The sequence below is a fragment of the Lissotriton vulgaris genome, chromosome 3_2 (assembly GCF_964263255.1).
Source record: "Lissotriton vulgaris chromosome 3_2, aLisVul1.2, whole genome shotgun sequence".
In the NCBI taxonomy this organism is placed as follows: Eukaryota; Metazoa; Chordata; class Amphibia; order Caudata; family Salamandridae; genus Lissotriton; species Lissotriton vulgaris.
In genome coordinates, this window is record NC_141690.1 from 279,546,821 (window position 1) to 279,567,537 (window position 20,717).

Below are 20,717 nucleotides of genomic sequence, written 5' to 3' on the forward strand. Positions count from 1 at the left end.
GTATTTGATGTATTGGGCTTCCCGACTGTTTTTTTCTTTTTGATGGAGACTGAGTAGAAGGGATTGCAATCACTCTAGTTCAACATGTAGTAAAGGTGTATTCTGCACCCCACCTCTTTTTTACCGCTCATGGCGAATCTACTTGTAAATCTCCTTATACTAAAACTGCCGATAAGTAATCTTTTCCAAAATGAAAACATATGGAATAAAGCGGAAAAAAATTATTCTGAAACAAAGTAATTTTAATGTTTTTTTAATAGTGAGATAATGCTACACAGGTGACTGCATCCCACAGCATGGAGACTACAAATCAGAGCAGATCCTGCTGTCCTTGAGAGCTCACCTCTTGGCATCAGCGTTCTGTAGGTATGTTCTGTGACACCATCCAACTGGGCTTTCCTCACTAAGAAAGTCCTTAGAGCACAGCCACATCAAATATTAAAGCTGAGAGAAAACAGGCTGGGAGTAGTTATGCTCCAATTTGACCTAAACTATCCCCTTAGATGGTGGGGAAAGGATAAGAGTCCCCACATTTCAAAGGCGAGGATGGTGGCAGGGTCGCCACAGCCAATAGTTTCTCTGGAAGCTCCCCTTCACGAAGAAGCAGTGCAGCGGGCACAGACACCCAATCAATTTTCGTATAGCTCATCAAAGCTAGAGGTTGTCGTACCAAAGACTGACATTCTAATGATTGAGTATACAAAAACACAGAAAAGAGAACAAATGGGCTATTGCAAAGGATATGCTGAAAACATTCAGACCTATCTTGCACGTCTTAACCGTTATTTCACTAGCCTTGGTCAACCTACATGTTCACAGGTAGATAAAGCAGCAAGCGGTTCATCTAACCCACTTGAGACGTTCTTGTGCCGCATATTTAATGTCCGTAAATATTGTGTATGCACAATAATAAATCCAACTTTTCACCCTTCCCTTATCCAATTTCTGCTGGTGTATGGGGACAGAAGGTCTGAGTTGGAGAATGCAACTTGCGAAAAATAAATGACCAAAATAAGGCCATTTGTAAAAATTGTCAGAACATCCCATCCATCATTGTTGCCAATCCCACCACCCCCATTTCTTGCATGACCTTGTCTAATGTGCAACGATCAGAGCCCAATGTTAGAGAGGACCTCACTATAGTGGTCATTCAGTATATGTGGTCATGACAAGCTTAGCAGGTGCACAACTGCAATACTAGGTGCTTACTGATCAGTGGTGACTGGTACTGTGGGTTTGTTTGTGACAAAGAACCCTACTCCCTGAGAACTGGAACGCAGCTTAGAACTCATTTCACCAAAAGATGGAACTGAAAGTCAATATCCACCATGAAAAGCCTCGAGGCGCATTATGTATAGTGCTCCGAATACTTGTCATCTTAATAGTCAGCTGTTGCATCACGGTGAAGCGCCCTGTATCCATGCCATTCTATAACGACTTCAGAAGGTTAACCCAGGCCTTTCTCCTTCGATGTACAAGAGTGCGCTACAAGGCACAGTCCAACTTTTAATCGGTGGCAATATGCTTGTGATAGTCCCTCACTCCACGAGTAGGGAACTCGCAGATTTTCATGATTACCCTCCACCAGAAAGCAGCCGCAGGAAGACAGGCCTAGCAGTGAAAGAATTTTGCCTGTAGGAGACTGGAAATTCACGTGGATGAATAGCACAGAGCCCACATTGTGAATAACCAGAGACTGCACGTGTCAGATGGTCTGCATGATCAAGAAGCTATACTGCACAGTCCGAGTGTCTCAAAGGGTTCATCAAATCTGCAGATTCACCCTGTGCTTACACCGTTGGTCCTCTACATTGCAGCATTTGGATTACACAGAAGGCGCCTTTTGAATATTGAAAAGATTCCTCTGCTGCCATTCGGAAGAAGGGCTGATTGCCACAGAGGCCCATCAAATGCTCCATCGAGCCCATTAAATCATGGATTCCTTTGTCTTCTATTCACACAGGCTGCACCGGCGATTCAAGGTCTTTACCTTCTTGATACCTGCACAAACTCTCACACTCAGAGGGTAGCACAGCTTCCTCAGGCGGAGAGTCAGCAACACCTTTGAGCCGGCCAGAGCAACCGGGGCTATCATGTAGCAGATGCAGCTCTTCACTTTCTTCACCTTCCTCCCCTTGAACCTGGCAACGGCATACTTCAATTCCAGAGTCGCCTGTGAGCCGACGGTGCCGAAAATGTTCTTCATCCCCTTCCTCTTCATCTTCTTCCTCTATGTCGGAGCACCGATGACAGTCCACCTCAAAGAAGTCCACATAGGATGAAAATACGGTCTGCTTGGAAGGCGGGTAGTCCCTGGATGGAGGTTCTGCAGAACAGTCAACTGCATCTAGATCTTCAATACCGGGGCTGGCACTCAAGGTATCTGTGCTGAGCGGCCTGCTGGGTTCATCACTGGGTGTGCTGGCATGACTTGTATCAGTCTCATCGGTGACTTGTACAGAGAAAGAGGTGCTGCTCGGAGACGTAACTGTGCTTGACTCACAGGAACAGGTGGTGTAGTTCTCAGAGCTTGGTGAAGGGGTTTCGGTGTTTGACTCAAGTCGTGTGTTCGGCCCACTGAGTTGGGTGAGGATGGCACTGTATGGTGGAGGAGGGGTGCTTGGACGATGTGCCACCTCCTCATATGCTGGTAGCTTAAAAGATGCCAACATCCCTGGAGATAAGAAAAAAAAGAAACAGACACTAAGTTAGAAGCTGAAAATGTTTACTAGTCATTATGCTTAAATAGTGCTAAACTAGGTGGTATAACCTTCCAGACAGACCATTTATTGTGGACAAGTCCAGGAAAGGGCCAACTACCCATTTCCAGAAACATTCAGCTGAGCATTAGTACAAGAGTCAGGAAAAGTCAAATAACCCCACCTAGATACATACAGATAGGGTATCCATAGTAGAAGAGTACAGGAAAGAGTTAGCTTACCCCAGTATAAATCAAGGATAAAGTGCTAAACCCTGATAAACCTCAATTCTGTAGGAAACATGTAGAGTGTCAATTCTTACAATGGCTTCTAGATTCTACAAATCATTACACTAGTTAAAGAAATTAAACACATTAAATAAGAAAGCAGGCAAGGGGAGTTGACCCGGTCAAAACATGCCTTTCCTGGAGCCATAGCACTTTCATCACAAGATGACCGATTTAAGCACTTTCATGATTAGCAACTGTACTCACCAAGATCCAGCATGGAAGGGGGGTAGTTGCAGGCACCATGGTAAGCGATGAGGTTAATCTCCCGCTGGCGCTGCTGCTGCTGTAGCCGCAGTTTGGCACGGCGGTGTCGGTACGCACAGCAGCAGCTGAAGAGGATGAGTATGGTCCACAGCAGCCAGAACCCTAAATGGAAAAGCAGAATGTAAGAGTGATGATGAAGAGCAGGTGCAAGTTAATCCCATTTACTGTGCTACGATTCAATACAGTGGCAGGATAAAACACCAAGGTAAAAGTTGTCTGTTGATTGTGCATCTTGTCTCTACACTCACTTGCTAGACACAATGTGATCTCCAGAATGCGTTTATGGAGAAGACAAGCAAATGAGTCTAATATGAGCTAAGTTCTTAAAAACCTTTGATAAATCTTTTCAGAGAAACTTTAGCAACATGTCTGCCGGTCCCACATGGGCTCTGAAGACGACAACTGCAACCTGCAATATACTACAGAAAGCAATGGCTGCCACACCACCTCCTCTCCTGGATCCTCCAGCAGCACCCCCTTGCAGTGCACCTCAAGACAGTAAGAGCACAAATACGGGGTTTGACCAGATGGGTCGAATGAAAGAAAGATTCAATGACGCAGAGGTAGAAGCAGAGGGCAACGAGGAGGACTGAGCAGAGTTCAATGAAGGATGTGGAGAAGTGTGGCTCACTGGTTAGAGCAGGCAGACCCGGAAGCTGAGGTCAGACCCGGGACCAGGGTTCAATTCCCGACGCGGCAGGGTCTTGAGCTCCAATGTCCACGGACTCGATAATTCTCGCTTAGGTGCCTGCTCTAATCATGGGTTCTCACTCTGCAACTCTGGGCATTAAGCTTGCTTAATCTCCACAACAGCCCCCCTGCGGCGGGATACCTGGCTTTCACCCTGGGGATGCCCTTTAGGGGCTATCTCACAGGGAAAAGCCAGGACGGGTTCCCAAGGCAAGCGCCGGGAAACCTCCGGGTAGCTGTGCGCTCAATAAATGCAATAATAATAATAATAATATTAATAATAATGGTTTGAGTTCTGATGGTTCTCCACTCTATTAAACCTTCACTACATGGCGCATGCCCAGCCTAACCTGCACATCTACTTTCACAGATGGAAACGGACTCTTGTCAACTTCCACAAACTGAGATGTATGTGACAGAAGGAGTGCAACATTCAATCAGAAATGTCGTCCACAAAGAGAGCAGATGATCAGCAAGCTTTAGAAGTAACACAAACAAGAGTAGATGATGCTACTGTATTGTACAAAGAAGATTTTTAGATCAGCAAAAAAAAAAAAGAAAGACATTGAAAGGTTACAGGGTCTATTTCATGATGGACCTCGCTACAGATTGGACTAGATGCGAGTCTTTAGTTGTTCTTACCCTTTGATTTAATGATGGGTCTTTAGGTTGTAGGGCAGCCTCCGATATCAGCAGACAGAGTGTTGCTGTAATGGAGAACTAGAAGAAGGAAAGGGCAGTGGTTTTGGTGTAACTAGTGGCTTCTAGTTGACAGATTCCAAGCTCCTCGTGGTACTGTAAGAAGCCATGCTGCTCAGGTGCTGTGAGGACAATTCCAAGAACCAATTTGAATGCAATTGTCTACAGCTTGTAGAAGATCCGGTGTTGAAAAACAGCCGCACAGCTTTTTGTCAAAAGAGAGGTGAAAGTTTGTCTGGTAGCAGAGTTAATCAGTCAGTTATAATAATCTAATGTTCTAAAAACGTCAGTAGAGATTAGTCTCTGACAGTGTTGATTGGGAGACCTGGGAGTATTTTTGGCACATTAATTGGTCCTGTGCTAATTAAAGAATAAATGCTGCCTGACGCATCAAAGGATTGACAAGCATACCTAGATTTCTGGCTGATAAGATGGACAGGTCGTTAGGAGATAGCTTAAGGGGGATGGGGTGAGGTGGGGGACGACAGGGGGGGGGGGCGATGCAATGGGAACCGGGATGTGGGAAAAGAGGAAGTCCGCATGGGGCATGCGAGGGCCGTCCAATGGCGAATAGTAGGATCAGTGGTTGCAAGAAGCAGAGGAAAATAAGTAGGCAACCAGGAGAAGCAATGTTCGGTTGGCAGATTGATAGTGGTGGAGCAGGCTGGTATGCGGAGTTGGTTCAAACCCCATTGCTGCAGTACCTGAATGCTACAGGACGACAGAAGAGAAGGTAGCGTCCCCAAGGTTTTTTTTATTTTATTTAAGTACAAACAATACCATAGCCATTTTGAGAGTGTGGCTACATGCCAGTGACAGAACAGTGAGATAAGGCTGGGAAGAACTTAAGAGGAAGGAGCTAAGAGGTTGATGGGATTATGGGCGAGGGGGTGCTTTAAGGATTAGCTTGAGGGTGGGAATGATTTTATGGATAAGAAAAAAATGAGTGGTTGCATGAGGGTAGTGGGGTTTAAGGAGGGGGAAGTGTGGAGATGTGGGACTGCATGTAAAGTTGTTTCGAGAAAAAGGTGGATTGGACACGGCTGTAAACCCAAAACATAAGTAGATTTAACATATGCCCCAAGACAGAAGATTCCACTGTGCAACCCCGCTGCGTGTTCTGTCCCAATAACCCATGTTAATCTTCCATAAACAAACGTGCACCTGTGGGCACTGGTCCCAGGATGCACTACCAACGAGAACAAGCACTTGCAATGCAAAAGGTCTCGCATTTGCAAGAGTTTAAGTTACGGGCATTGTAAAGGACAATGCATTTATCGGTTTTAACCCCTTCAGCGCTGCGCGAATTCCGCTGCGGTGCTGAAGGTTCTAAAGAACCTATGAACTCATGACGGAACCGTTCCGTCATGAGTTCATAGGTTCTAAAGAACCTATGAACTCATGACGGACCCAACCCAACTCATGACGAACCCAACCGACGCTCATGACGGAACCGTTCCGTCATGAGCATGGAAGGGGTTAAAAACCAACACATAAATAAAAGGCAGTCATTTACAATGCCAATAGCTCAAACTCTCGCTAATGTGAGACCTATTGCATTGCAAATGCTTGTTTTCTTTTGGTTCCAGTAGTTTGAAGTGACTTCGCTGATGTGCAGCGTAATACAAACTTTTTAATAAAAAAAATAGTGATCCCCACCCTTCAAAAAAAAAAAAAGCCTTGTTTGACTAACACTACAAACTGCACAAGACATTTAAGTAACTGATTGAGATATCGTGTAAACGTTGAGGTTTTTTTCAAGTGCCCTCATGCTTGTTAATGTACTCTTTAAAATATCAGTGGTGCAGTAAATGCTTAGTAAATGCCCATTTTTGAGTGTGTGTCTACCTAAAAATTGTGCCATGGCCAGACAGCCACGGTTACTGGCATATCACCTTGCTCCAAAAGCACCCTGGGTGGATAGACATTTCCCACCCTTGCTACTACTGGAGAAACAAGCATTTGCAATGCAATCAGTCTGACCTTTGGGACCTTATTTGTATTTAGCTATGCAGCACATTAGCCTGGGTGCTGAAACATCTATTGTTCTTTAACATGGAGGAAAAGTAAGCACCAAACCGTGTGACATCAGGTATGGGAAAACATGGAGATAAATATTGCCTTTCAGCGGGATACGGAAAAGTCCAAAGCTGTTTTTAATATAAAATCAGGGCCTTTGGTGATCATATCACTGAAATTACAAGATTTGAAAAAATATTGTCTACGGGTGCTCATGGAAGACAATTTCTATGGACTGGAATCTAGAGAATGATAAGTGATTCTGGTATTTTACGGACCTCTGCTGGTCGTTTTCCATCAAGAAAGTTAAATAGAGGCAGTTGCCAGAAAATTTTTAAAAAACTGAAATTCCCTCAGCAGAATGCAATTCTGGTATTTTACTGACCTCTACTGGCCATTTTCTATCAAAACAGTTAAATAGAGGCTGCTGTACTAGCAGAAAGCACTTTTGGTATTTTAAGGACCTCTGCTGGTCGTTTTCTATCACAACAGTTATATCGAGGCAGTTGAACAGCAAAAAAGGCCCTAAGCGGAAGAAATCAAGTCCTAGGGCTGATCTCCAGAGCCCACAAAGTAAATACACCTATAGGTATATACTAAAGTATATACAAGAGGTCTTGAATGCTCGACCTAAAAACATGAAACTGCAGCCGTAGCCTTTTCACAGGCCAGTCTGAAGCTAGCTACATCAAAGATCAAGTTGTTCATGTTTACCGACGAGGAGAGCTTGACTTTGCTAGATGTGCCGCTGTGCCTTGTGCTGTATTATCCTAGTTTAGCTGGCGCTGGCACACCTTTTATCTTGAAGCCAATCTCTCCAATAGGTTTGCTGTTTCCCTTCTCTTCTTTCTGGTGCGTGTTTTCATCTTTCAGTAATCGCATGTAAGCTTTAATGTAGCAGCAGAAGGCGCAAGATGCAAATCTTTATGCTCCCAGCCCAGACCGTGCGATTGGCCCATTAGTGATGTACTCTAGCGCAATCGCAAGATCGTTTAGTGTATTTAAATACCGGCGGGAAGCCGTGTTTGTTGTATTCAAAACGGAACCCCCATTATCAGCGGGAGCGGTTCTCCCTTGGAGGTAAGATTCTTGCCCGTGCAATTTCTGGAGGAAGAGAGAGTAGCAAGCCTTCTTTTATCATCTTTAGTCAGATCTTTGACTGTAATTCACCCCTTTCTCTCCCCACACCAGGCTAATTCGTCCCAACTACTTCGGCGGCCAATTTTACCAAACGGTAGCGCTTCGAGAGGTCCATACGAAACCCTGTTAAACCCAGGTATGCAACCTTCTCTAACCAAGGAGGGTCGCTAGTTAGAGTTCTACTAGTAAGGCAATCTTAAACATATCTCTAATGAAAGGATGGCTATTCTATTCAGGTTTTGCCAGGACTCACATCTTCAAAAAGGAAGAGCAGCTTTCCAGTTCTTTTATCATCTACACTTAGTGAGACTCACAGCGAGCGCCTGCAACAGCAGGTAGGTTATAATAGGTTTAGTGAGTTTTAACAACTTTATGAAATAAAATTGATCGCTAATGATAGTATGGCTCTTTCCTTTAGATTTTGCCAGGACTTTTATCCATAAGAATAAAAAGGGTAGTTCCTTTGCTTCTCATACCTCAAACCTGTGAGACGTCCGGCAAGCCCTTGCAATAGCAGGTATGTCCTCAGAGCTTTCATGTTATGTAGCTAGCATAACAGCATTCCAGACTTTGCCTTAATTGAATCTTTAAAAAAAAACCTTTCAATGCTAATACAATTATCTACTAGATACCCTTATAGAGAACATACATTCCAGTTAATTGTTCCGAGTTCCTATGGTAGGTGTAGATCCAATATAGGTACAAGTTCCCATAGCCTTGCCACTAAATATTAGCAGAGTATACCAAAGGAATAGATAGAATACTATTCTAAAGAACCTTTCTTTTCAATAAAATTGCAGAACCGTATTTCAGAATCCTTATCTTACCAACAGTCCAACAATAAGAGTGCTAGTATCTGCACAGCCGAGAATCACCAACTTACAGGAATCATTTTCATAGGTAAGAAGGTCTACCATTAATCTCTGTAGTCAAGAGTGAAGAAATAGGAACCTACAGGGAACCTAGTCTAAATGAAGGCCCCAGGATGTTTACTAGTTCTGAACTAAGGTATAACTTTCTTTAGCAAGCGGACATAGAGACCGCCACATAGTGCATATGTAGATACTTAGCTCTCCCAAAGGTGATACTACTAAACTAGCAGGTGACAGGGAGGCTGTATAGACCCATACATCGACTTTTTTACTCTGCAAAAGCGAGTGTTAAGGTGTCCTCTTATAATAATATCATTCAAGATTTTCATCAATGAGGTTGCATTGAGGATAATGTGAATAATGTATAATTGTATGCATATCTATTGTAGCGTATCTGTACAGACCCTTCAGTACGACAGACAACAAAGAAATGTCTTGATAAAGGTGGACTCCATTCTCGTTCCGAACCACCGAAACGCGTCGACGTCAATTCTTTGTACAATTTAAGCTTCCTCCTCCTATGTTTATATTCAAAATTAATTGTGGTGAAACATAGGTGTGAATATTCGACAGCTTTAAAATGTACCAATTGTATTTTACAAGTTTTGTGTTTTACACTTTTTTGTCTGTCTCTTCAATTGTGCAGGCCACAATAGATTGAGTTATTATTTGTATGTCGTTTCTAACCATTTGATTAGGTAACCATGATATGTATAGGTATGAAATGATTTGTTTTTATTATCAGTTGCACAATAAATGTGTTGTATTTTATACTTTTGTGATTGTATTAGTTTTGACTATAGAGTGTACTTTGAGGCTATGTTTTAGCTTTTACTGTATTTTTCTCAAGGGAACTATTTCTTTCTTGAGCTTTAATGAATAAACATAAAAAGGCTGTTGCCCCAAGAGGATGAAATCGGTTAGTTCCGTTGTTCAACAAAAAGCTCACTTTTCAAAACCCTGCACGGCTGCAATGAAAACAGCGCAGAACAGTGGCAGTGTGCATTGTCTCAATAAGGAACAAACAGGAGGAAAGAATTATGGGTGGGTGTGCTGGGAGTGTGCCTCGAAATGTGTAGCTTACGGGCCAAAATAATGCTGATCCTTATTTCAACAGGATGTGCATAAGATGTAGAGCGGTCGACTTTGGTGTTGGAAATCAAGGTTCGAGCCTTTGTGTAGCCTCTTCCCGTGCCTTTATAATAAATGTTAAAAAAGAGCTAGTGAGCTGCAAGGAGATGGCGATAAGATAAAGTAGTGCACAGAAGCAAAACAAAAGGCCACTACTGAAAGTGGCCATGGAGCAGGGCCAGTCACCAGGGTGTTATCAAAACAGCCAGGAGGCGGACAAATGTACAGTGGAAACCAAAGAAGGCAATGGAATGTGTAAAGGGAGCTCAAGCAACCAATGAGCGGACTCTAGGCTTGATCTAAAAAAGTCACTGCAATACAGTCATGAATCCGATTTCATCCATATTAATCTTCTCCAATTATTTGCATTCTTAACTGCTTGCCCCCGATAAAGTGCTCAGTTCGAAGTGCATTAAGTTCATAACGTTACATATGACGCATTGTGTATTCTGACAAGTTGTCGATTGGCACTTTGAAATACATTTGAAAATTGGAATCGAAGCCTCTGCAAGCAGTAAAGAATTGATAATATAAGATTAATATAAATTAAATCGGATTCATGACCGTTTACAACAGTGACTTTTCTCATTGGTGGTGCACGCCGGGACCAGTGCAAGAAGGTGCTCCCGTTTATGGACTGCATGTAGAGCGGCAATGGTGCTCCTGATAATATTGGATGAATAAGATGATCAGAACAAGGATGTAAAGTATGTGGCCAAGTGCATGGTGCAAGTGGTGAGGGGGTGCCGTCAGGGAATTTAACTTGCAAACTGTAAACAAGAGATAGAGCAGGGGTGATGGGATGAGGTTTCAAAACTAAATGGTCTTTGCTTTTTCCATAATTATTGTTCATATGTTTGGGTAATGAGTAAGCACATATAACTGTTCAATAGAAGAACTTTCCACCAAAGGTGTAGCCAGTGTTGTTTAAAGCCATTGAAAAGGCTACTATGCAGAGGAAAACTAGTAAACGGGTCTTGAATGTTACGCATCTATTGGGCGTGTTTATGCACACCATACCATTTCTTCGAATTATCTACTTCGTGTCTAAAATGATCATACACCGAAAGGAAAATGTGAGGTTTACTCAAAATATCTTGAATCACAAGTATCTACATGGATAAGTTCACAGTGGTAAATTATCTTGTATCTAAGTTAGCCAAACCCACTCTTTGCTTGACTGCAGGATTTGAATGCAAATGCTACTTACCAGTATGCATCTGTTCTTGGCATGTAGGGCTGCTGACATTCATATCTGTGCATAGATCGCCACCTAGTGTTGGGTCCGGATGATTGCACATTGTTGTCCTGGAAGAGTCTTCGAAGTATCACGAGATAGGTGGCTCCTCCCCTGGACTACAGTGCGCATGGGCATCGCCTCCATCCCCAGATTGTTTTTAGCCATTGGCAGAGATGGAGTGAAGAATGTGAGTGATGACCATGCTATGAGCATATGTATGTATATGATAAAAATCTGCAGCTGCTACAGGCGCCGGGGAGGAGGGTGGGCGATATGAATGTCAGCAGCCCTACAGATGCATACTGGTAAGTAGCATTTGCAGTTCGAGGCATGTGGGCTGCTGAATTCATATCTGTGCATAGAATACATAGCAGTCCCTCCATTAACGGCGGCCGCCCGTGCCAGCTGCAGCAGTCTGAAAAAGCGTTTTTAGAACAGCCTGACCAACAGCTGCCTGCTGTTTGGAATGTACGTCTACACAGTAGTGTTTAGTGAAAGTATGTGTGGTAGACCATGTGGCTGCTCTACAGATATCTTCTAAGGGAATGTTACCTAGGAAAGCCATAGAGGCCCCCAACTTCCTGGTGGAGTGGGCCCTCGGTGGGATAGTGAGAGTGCGTTTAGCTTTAGCGTAACAGATCTGGATGCACTTTACTATCCACCTAGCGATCCCAGCTTTGGAGATAGCATTTCCCTTGTGGTGTGAGGCAAAAGCAACAAAAAGTTGTTTGGTTTTGCGGAAATCTTTTGTCCTGTCTACATAATACATCAAGGCCCTCTTAACATCAAGGGTGTGGAGCATGCGCTCCGCCAACGTCTCTGGGTTTTGGAAAAACACTGGCAATTCGATCGTCTGGTTAATGTGGAATCGTGATACCACCTTGGGCAGGAATTTAGGGTTAGTGCGGAGCACCACCCTGTTAGCATGTACCTGGAAGAAAGGTTCTTGGATGGTGAGCGCCTGCAGCTCGCTAACCCTCCTAAGCGATGTAATCGCTACTAAGAACGCAACCTTCCAAGTCAGAAACTGAAGCTCACAAGAGTGCAGTGGCTCAAAGGGAGGACCCATCAGCCTTGTAAGAACCACATTGAGGTTCCATTCTGGAGCTGGTGGGGTCCTTGGTGGAATGACCCTCTTGAGTCCTTCCAGAAAGGCCTTGATAGCAGGGACCTTAAAGAGTGACAGGTGCTGCCTATTCTGGAGGTATGCTGCCATAGCAGACAGGTGAATACGGATGGAAGAGTACGCTAAATTGCATTGATACAGATGGAAAAGGTAACAGATGATATTCTGAATGGAAGCATCTAGCGGGTCAAAATTGTGGTTAGCACAGTAGATGACAAACCTCTTCCATTTAGCCGCATAACAAGCTCTAGTAGTGGGCTTCCTTGCCTCCCGAATGATGTTCATACAATCGGGGGGAAGATTGAGGTAGCCAAACTCTAGGACTTCAGGAGCCAGATCGCCAGGTTGAGCTGTTGCGGATCTGGGTGCTGAATGTCGCCATGGCTCTGCGTCAGAAGGCTGGGAGTGAGATGAAGCCTCTGATGCGGTACCACGGAGAGTTCCAGAAACGTGGTGTACCATGGTTGGCGAGCCCACGTCGGAGCAACCAGGATGAGCGTCATCGAGTGCTGCCGGAGCTTGCGTGCCACCAGCGGTATCAGAGGTGCTGGGGGAAAAGCATACGCAAATCTGCCTGACCAGTTCATCCACATCGCATTGCCCTGTGATTGCGGGTGTGGGAACCTGGCGGCGAAGTTTCGGCATTTTGCGTTCTCCTTTGTGGCAAATAGGTCTATCTCTGGATGACCCCACCTTTGGAAGTACGGTTGGAGTACTGATGGATGTATCTCCCACTCGTGCATCTGATGGCTGTGTCTGCTGAGCAGATCCGCCATTTGATTGTCCTTGCCCGGGAGATGCTCCGCCATGAGGAAGATGTTCCTCTGAATGGCCCACTTCCACACGCTCTGAGCCAGATGAGACAGCTGTGGAGAGTGTGTGCCTCCCTGCTTCTGGATGTAGTACATGGCCGTCATGTTGTCCGTCCGGATCAACACGACCTTGTTGCACAGATGTACTTTGAACGCCTTTAAGGCCATGAAGATTGCCATCAGTTCCAACACATTGATGTGCATCTTCCTTTGCTGTAGTGTCCATAGTCCCTGCACCGTGTAGTGGAGTACATGCGCTCCCCAACCCTGGAGAGAAGCGTCCGTTGTCAGGACAATCTGTGGAACAGGCTCCTGGAATGGTCGGCCTTTGCAAAGGTTTTGTGGATTCCACCAATGCAGAGAGTTGTATGCCCGACCGCTCACCAACACTAGGTCTGTCAGTTGCCCATGAGCCTGAGTCCACTGACGTGCTAGGCACTCCTGAAGCGGACGCATATGTAGTCTCGCGTGCGGGACAATGGAGATGCAGGAGGCCATCATGCCTATCAACTGCATGAACACCTTCGCTGGAAGCGAGTGCTGGGGTCTGAATCGTTGGATCAGTGCCTGGATACTGGCGATTCTCACTGAGTTTGGCTGCGCAGTGGCTGCCAGAGTGTTGATTGTCGCGCCCAGATACTGTCGCACGTGGGCGGGCTGGAGATGGGACTTGGGGTAGTTCAGAGAGAAACCCAGATCGTGCAGGAGATGAATGGTGCGTGACACATGGTCTACGCACTGTCGTTCCGTCCTCGCCTGAATGAGCCAGTCGTCCAGATAAGGAAAGACGTGGACGTGCTGGCGACGGAGATGCGCCGCCACAGTCGCTAGGCACTTCGTGAATACCCTTGGTGCCGTGGTGACCCCGAACGGCAGGACCTTGAACTGGTAATGCTGGTCTAAGATCGTGAATCTGAGATACTTTCTGTGGGAAGGATGCAGGGGGATATGAAAATAGGCATCTTTCAGATCCAGCGTAGCCAGAAAATCCCCTTGCTGAAGCAGGGGAAGCACTTGTTGCAACGTGAGCATATGGAAGTGCTCCAAGAGTATATACCAGTTTAGGGGCCTGAGGTCCAGGATGGGCCTGAGGGATCCGTCCTTCTTGGGAATCAGGAAATACAGGGAGTAAACCCCTGTTCCCCGCTCTTGCAAGGGAACGAGCTCTATTGCCCCTTTTTGCAGCATGACCAGAACTTCCTGCTGCAACAAGGTCAAATGCTCGCCTGACATAGGACGGCTTCTTGGGGGTATGTCCGGCGGAATGGAAGTAAGCTCTAGACAGTACCCGTACTGGATAAGGGACCTCACCCACCTGTCCGTGGTGATGTTCTTCCACGCCGGCAGGAACTGCTGGAGTCTCCCCCCGACCGGTGTTGTATGGTCGGGGGGCAGTGACAAGACGTCACTGCTTGTTGGTGGCGGTGGACCTGGAGCTATTGTTTCCACGTCCCCTGCCCTTGACATTATTGCCTCTGTAACCACCTCTACCCTTGTTGTTGTACGTGGCCTGGGTGTTACTTTTGTAATACTGCGAGGATTGGGATGCCTGCCCCCTTGTGGCGCCTCTGGAGTTTGAGCGGCGAAAGGAACCACTCCGAAACTGCTGACTTTGTAAAGCCCCCATTGATTTGGCAGTTTCCGTATCTTTTTTCATTTTTTCCAGGGTGGCATCCACCTCAGGTCCAAACAGGTGGTCAGGATTCACTGTTTGATTCAATATCGTAGTTTGGATGTCGGGTTTGAACCCTGAAATCCGAAGCCAGGCATGGCGCCTAAGCAACACACTGGTGTTGATAGCCCTGGAAGCTGTTTCTGCCACGTCTAATGCACATTTGATGGATGCATTTGTAATGAGTTTGCCTTCCTGGATCAGCATCTCCCCTGCCTCTTTGTATTGGTCAGGTAAGTGTTGCAGTATGGCCTCTAAGGTGTCATAATGGGCCCTATCATAACGTGCAAGCAGGGCTTGGGTGTTAGAAATTCTCCAGATATTAGCTGCCTGTGCAGCAATCCGTTTGCCTGATGCCTCGAAGACCTTGGACTCTTTGTCTGGGGGAGGAGCGTCACCAGTAGTCTGAGAGTTCGCCCTCTTCCGAGCGTTGGAAACAACCAAGGAGTCTAATGGCAAGTGTCCCTTGATATAGGTAGGATCCGTCGGCGCCGCCTATATTTCCTGTCGATTCGAGGGTTGACCACACGCGCCCGTGTGGGCTCCCTGAAGACTTCCGTTGCATGTTTAAGCACACCTTTGAGCATCGGCAGCGTTTTGACTGTCTTCTCAGCCACAGAGAAGGTGTCGAATAAGAAGTCCACATCCACGGGGTCCAAGTGCAGCTCGCTCGATCAGAGCATTAAAGGCTGCCGAGTCCTCCGTCGGGGACGTCTTGGTCGCAAAGAGTTGCGTGTCCTGACCCGATTGCGGGTCTTCCGTGTCGCCTCCGGCGGACCAAGGGGCACGCTCCTCCTCCGGATCCGAGTACGCCGGATAGGTGTACTCGGCATCGTCTTCGTCCACATCGGCTGCGGGGGAATGCGCTGGCGAGAGTTCCAGGGTCTGTGGGGACACAGGTTCCACCAGAGTCGAAGAGTCCCTTTTGTTTTTGAGAGGGATCTTGAAATGCTCCAACGCCGGCTCCGTCGTGATCTTCCTCTTGAGGAGAGACAGTTTTCCGGTGTTGGCGTCGATGATTACCTCACGACGTTCTTCCTCAGCAAGCGGCTGGAGCCGAAGCTTCGGCGCCACCAAGGTAGCTTTCGGCGTTAATACCTCCTGCGAGTGTCCGCCCTGTGTCGACGCGAAGGCCTTCGGCGCCGTCTTGGGTGGTAGGGTGAAACGAATAGGCGTTTTCCCCTTCGCAGGCTTAGGCGGGAGCTTAGGCGCCACAGCGTCCTGAGCGGGAATCACACTGCCCTTTCGGATCCGCTGCAGGGATTCCGTTACCTTCGTCGTCAAGGCCGCAGAGGGCTTGACCGGTCCGACCGACCCCCGTCGTCGAGAGCCTGATCGCCGGCAGCCACCTTCTTCGGAGCCGACGCCCCATGGCCATGAGCGTCGTCGCCCTGCCGCTTCCTCGGAGCCTTTTTCGGGTCCGCGACCCCTTTCGAAGCCGACGCAGACGCGTCGGACGATTTCGCCTTCGGCACCGACCCCGAGGGCTTTGGGTCGGCCATTTTGGCGTGGCTCTTAGAGTCGGCCATTTTGACTTTCTTTGAAGTTGACGCCTCCAGAACCTTCTTGACCATCTCAACTTTCGCTTTCGGTTTCGCATCCGAGGATGCGGGACCAGTCGGCTTCACTTTCGTTTTCTTCGAAGTAAGCGATGGTTCACAAATGTCCGTGACCGGGCCCAATGGCGGGGACGTAGGACTCATAGTTAGATCTTGGGTAAGGCCCGAAGGCGATCCCTCGACCTGGGCCGTATGAAGGGGGCTAACCCCTGAGTCTGTTTGGGGATGCTCCTCCTCCGAGCTATCTCCCATCGTGGTTAAAGTCTGATCGTCGTCCCCTACCTCGTCGGTGACTTCGGCAAAGTTCTCCTCACCCGCGTCGTAGGTCTCCCCTTCGGATGCGGGATTAGAGTCCGAACCTTGCACGTCGTCTTCGTCCTCGACAGATTCCTGGAAAATGTCATCTGGTGGGGGCGCCGCAGCTGATAACTTAGCCTGGAGCCTATGGGCTCGACGAATCTTTAAAGTCTTCTTGCTCCGGAACTTCGAGCACGCCATGCAGGCGTCTTCGCGGTGATCCGGTGACAAGCAGGTATTGCACACCGGGTGCACATCGAGGTGTGAGTATTTAGAGTTACACACCGGGCACTTCTTAAACGGAGTCCGCTCCATAGCAAGAGTGTAGTGTAGGCCCGTCCGCGCCGAAAGCACGTGGAAGGGCAGCAAGAGATTGGGGCTGAGAGTCAGAAAGAAACCCGAACGCAACTATACCGACGCCCAGCCTAAAGACCTTTTGGTCTCGAGTAGAAGTTGAACAACTATCGGTTCCGACAGAGGGAACCGAAACACATCCGAACCCAATGGCGGAAAAAAACAATCTGGGGATGGAGGCGATGCCCATGCGCACTGTAGTCCAGGGGAGGAGCCACCTATCTCGTGATACTTCGAAGACTCTTCCAGGACAACAATGTGCAATCATCCGGACCCAACACTAGGTGGCGATCTATGCACAGATATGAATTCAGCAGCCCACATGCCTCGAACATACTGTTTCCATCTTCAGTAATAATCAGATTTGAAACACTGATAAGAATTGAGAGTTTGATTTTAAGAATTTATCCAAGATTAGGTTAATCAGTTCTATAGAGGATAGCTGAATTAGAAACAAACTCCAAAGATATAGCGCAGTCATCAGATTAAACTGTTTAAGCCATGTTAAAAGCCGACACATGACAGCCATACACCCAAGAAGAGGGCAAGAAGGCGGACCCTGGCTCTGCCAACTTCCTTCAGAGTGAAGATGAATGGCAAAGATCTACTGCGTGCTAGAGCCCACAAGTGAAACAATTTTCTGCCTTAGTGGTTAATCTACAAAAGGAATGATTCAGAATCAGTCGATCCTGTTGTATGTGAAATCATAGAAAGACAAACCCGTTTTAGAGAACACAAATGATACAAACATTTAGTTAAAAAATATAAACATTTTGGTTGAAAAATAAAATACGAGTTTAGCGAGCAGTTATTACAAAAAAAAAAAAACATTTACTAGCTTTACCCTGCGATTTTTTTTGTAAGGAAAAAAAATTTGAAAGCCAGGGCGAATCAGAGTTAACCCCTTCGCTGCGGCGGCAATTACGCCGCAGCGCCGGAGGGGGGGGGGGCTGGGGTCGAGCGGCGCTCGCATGCTCGTGACGGAGCTGCTCCGTCACGAGCCACGGTTGCGCTGTGCTCATGACGGAGCGGTTCAGTCATGGCCCCGCCCGCTCAATAGAACGTGCCGCGCAAGGCGCGGCAGCAGGGCCATGACGGAACCGCTCCGTCAAAAGCACAGCGCAACAGCGGCTCATGACGGAGCGGCTCCGTCATGAGCATGCAACGGGTTAAAGAAAAGTTATCATATTAAAGAGGAATAAAGGTAAGAAGGAAGGGGAGAAAGGTAGAATGAGGCATGGTAGTTGAAAAGAGCAGGGAAAAATAATTTATTATGTAAAGTAGGTAAAGGGAACAGATTGCCCCTACTCTATAGATAAAAGGAATGAGGGGGAAGGAAGATGGTGCGGGAGAGAGTAAAAAATGTAAGCAGTCAAAGAAATTAAAATTAAAAAAAGTTAGGAGAGAGTTTAGGAAGTAATATCCGAACACCAAGTTTACATCCCCCCCCCAAAAAAAGTGTCAGAGTAGATCTACCAAACCTTGTAGAAAAATCAGCGATGCCAGATTCAAGATTACCACCACTTGCAGCTTAAAAAGCACATAATAAGGTTATGTGAAAAAAGACATTCTATTTGAATGGTTTTTGTTAAACCGAAAAAGCCAATCCTATTAAAAATTTCAATGGTATTTAGGTGAAATTGTTTCTCGTAACTGGATTCTCAGTTTGCATTTGTATGCAACGAACGGACCTTGGATCCAAGTACTTCTCCTCGCAGATACTTGGTTACTTTGGAGGAGATTCCTAGGACACATTCTTGTACGTGGCAGAGGGGATTTCTATTTTAGTTTGAACATCTATATTCAAATGGAAACAATTTAAAATCAATTAGGCATGAACAGAACTTAGAAAAGCAAATTTCTTCAAAATCTCTTACATTTTCTGATAGTCAGTCTCCCCTAACCGCAGACTACTCACACCTTAGAATATTCCCCAAACGTCAGACTAAATCTAGAAAACTTTGAGCAGTATCTCTGTGCACTAGCAAGTGGTGTTGTTTGGCCCAGTGCTGGTGTCATCTGACAGGGCCATCCCAGTTTAGGCACCACCGCAGCACGCGGACATGAAGTTTGGTTTGTTCTGCGCCAACTGGGAGGATTCAGAGAGGTACCTTCATCTTTCTTACCAACTTTTATTAGCCCGTTGCCCAAATTTTTTTAGCTTTGCTTCCAGTGTTCTCGGGATGTGTTCACTGCAAAACCTTCATGGTTCAAGTCTTGTGGAGGCTGTCGTAGGCAGATGTCAGTGTCCAATCTCCACTTGGTTTGTCTAGTGACAAGGTATGACCCCAAGTTGATGCACCTGAAGGCAATTTGCGACAGAGTGAAGCTCCTGGTGGCACGACAAAAGTAGGTTCCACACCATCCCTGTGGAAGATCTCGGCCCGCTTGCGGACGGGTGTCTTTCGGCTCCAAGACCTCCTCATTGAAGTCAAAGAAGCACAAGAAGTAGTCAAAGTGTTCTTCAGCTTAACCCGCTCAGCCATGTGCGTCTCGGCACCGCTTTCACACTCCACCTGTGGAGCCAGCACCAGGGTTAGCTCCATGCTACCCACAGATGTCCCAGGCGCCAGAGTGACACCAGCCAAACTTACAGAATTCTATGATGTCATTTGAAGGCCACCGACTACCTGGCATGCCTTCTGGCTCCATGGAGCAGAGAGGTGCCCCTGCAGAATTACAGTTCAGGATTTCACCCTAGATGCAAGGTGCATCTGCCCCGGATCCAGTTCAACTCAACTGAGCGACCCTCCACCCATCCCAGCTCCATCTCTGCTGGTACAGCTCGACGACGAGCCGATTAGAATTCCCTATTCTGACCCAGTCCCTCTAGACATCTGTGCTGGTGCCTTCCAGGATCTACCATTCCCTGGAATTTCCAGCAATTTACAGGCCCTACCTCCCTGAAGTGGGGAGAAGAGGAATAAGTGTATGGTCCCCTGGAGGACATTGATGAGGACAACTAGTATGAGGAGCTGGGACATTGCCAGGGACTTGGATACTTTCCCAGGCTCTGGCATGCTCCCCCCCCTTCGGGCCAGGCTTTGGAGGAAGGCACATCTTTTGCTTCTGATGCGCAGGGAACTCGATCTTGATCTCCAGTTGCCAAGGTCAAGACCAATGTCTTGACAGAGGTGCAGAACGTGCTCACCTGAGCCCATGCTCAACTTCAAGGAAGCCCTCACAGAGTTGAGCCAAGGGGCCTGGGTGAAAATTTGCACAGGAGCCCATGCGCATCCAACAATGGCCCGCTAACACTGTCCTGCCCCTGGAGACCCAGTATTCTCTCCCAACGCTCCTTCGCAGACAGCCTGGTGTCAGGCCTCAATGATGGTCAACCCAAGGGCTTTATCAACCTGTTCATTTGACCCAACTGCGGACGTGTGAGGGGCAACTTTGGGCTTACACAATATCAAATGTACCCAGTCCAGCAGCCGACCCAGTCCTCCGTCCCTCCTGTCGCCGCAGCCTTCAAGCCTCTTTAGTCTGCCCTCCAACCAGCCCAGCCATCCTGTTCACAGCAGAACCAGGCCCCACCTGCCTCAATTGTCACATCCAACAAGTGGGTTCTTCAGAACAAGCAGAAGGGACACATCCTACCATTTGTGGAAACACTGCAGCCTTTCCCACCATCCCAAGAACTGCTGACAGCGGGCCACTTTTTACTTACTCCAAGAAGTGGATGCTCCATTGGCCAAAGGAGCCATAGAGAAAGTGTTTGCAACACAAGTAGGGTATGGTTGATATTCCTGCTACTCAAGTGCCAATAATAAACAGAGGCAACCGCCCTATACTAGCCCTGTACCCTCAACTTCCGAGGAAAGAAGTTCAAGATGTTCACTTTAGCTCCTGT

The 20,717-nt window shown here is 46.9% G+C and overlaps 1 protein-coding gene across 1 annotated transcript in view; it reads right to left on the reverse strand.

Annotated features, from left to right (window-relative positions):
• Positions 1-237: 237 nt before the first annotated feature.
• The window catches only part of WBP1 (WW domain binding protein 1), a 63,422-nt gene continuing 42,942 nt past the window's right edge, over positions 238-20,717 (reverse strand). Inside the window, exons 3-4 of the mRNA XM_086964361.1 lie at positions 3,194-3,355; positions 238-2,674 (exon numbers count right to left, since the gene is read on the reverse strand). Of these exons, the coding sequence (XP_086820487.1) occupies positions 1,956-2,674; positions 3,194-3,355 (881 nt within the window). The 3' untranslated portion in view covers positions 238-1,955. The remainder of the gene's footprint in view (positions 2,675-3,193; positions 3,356-20,717) is intronic.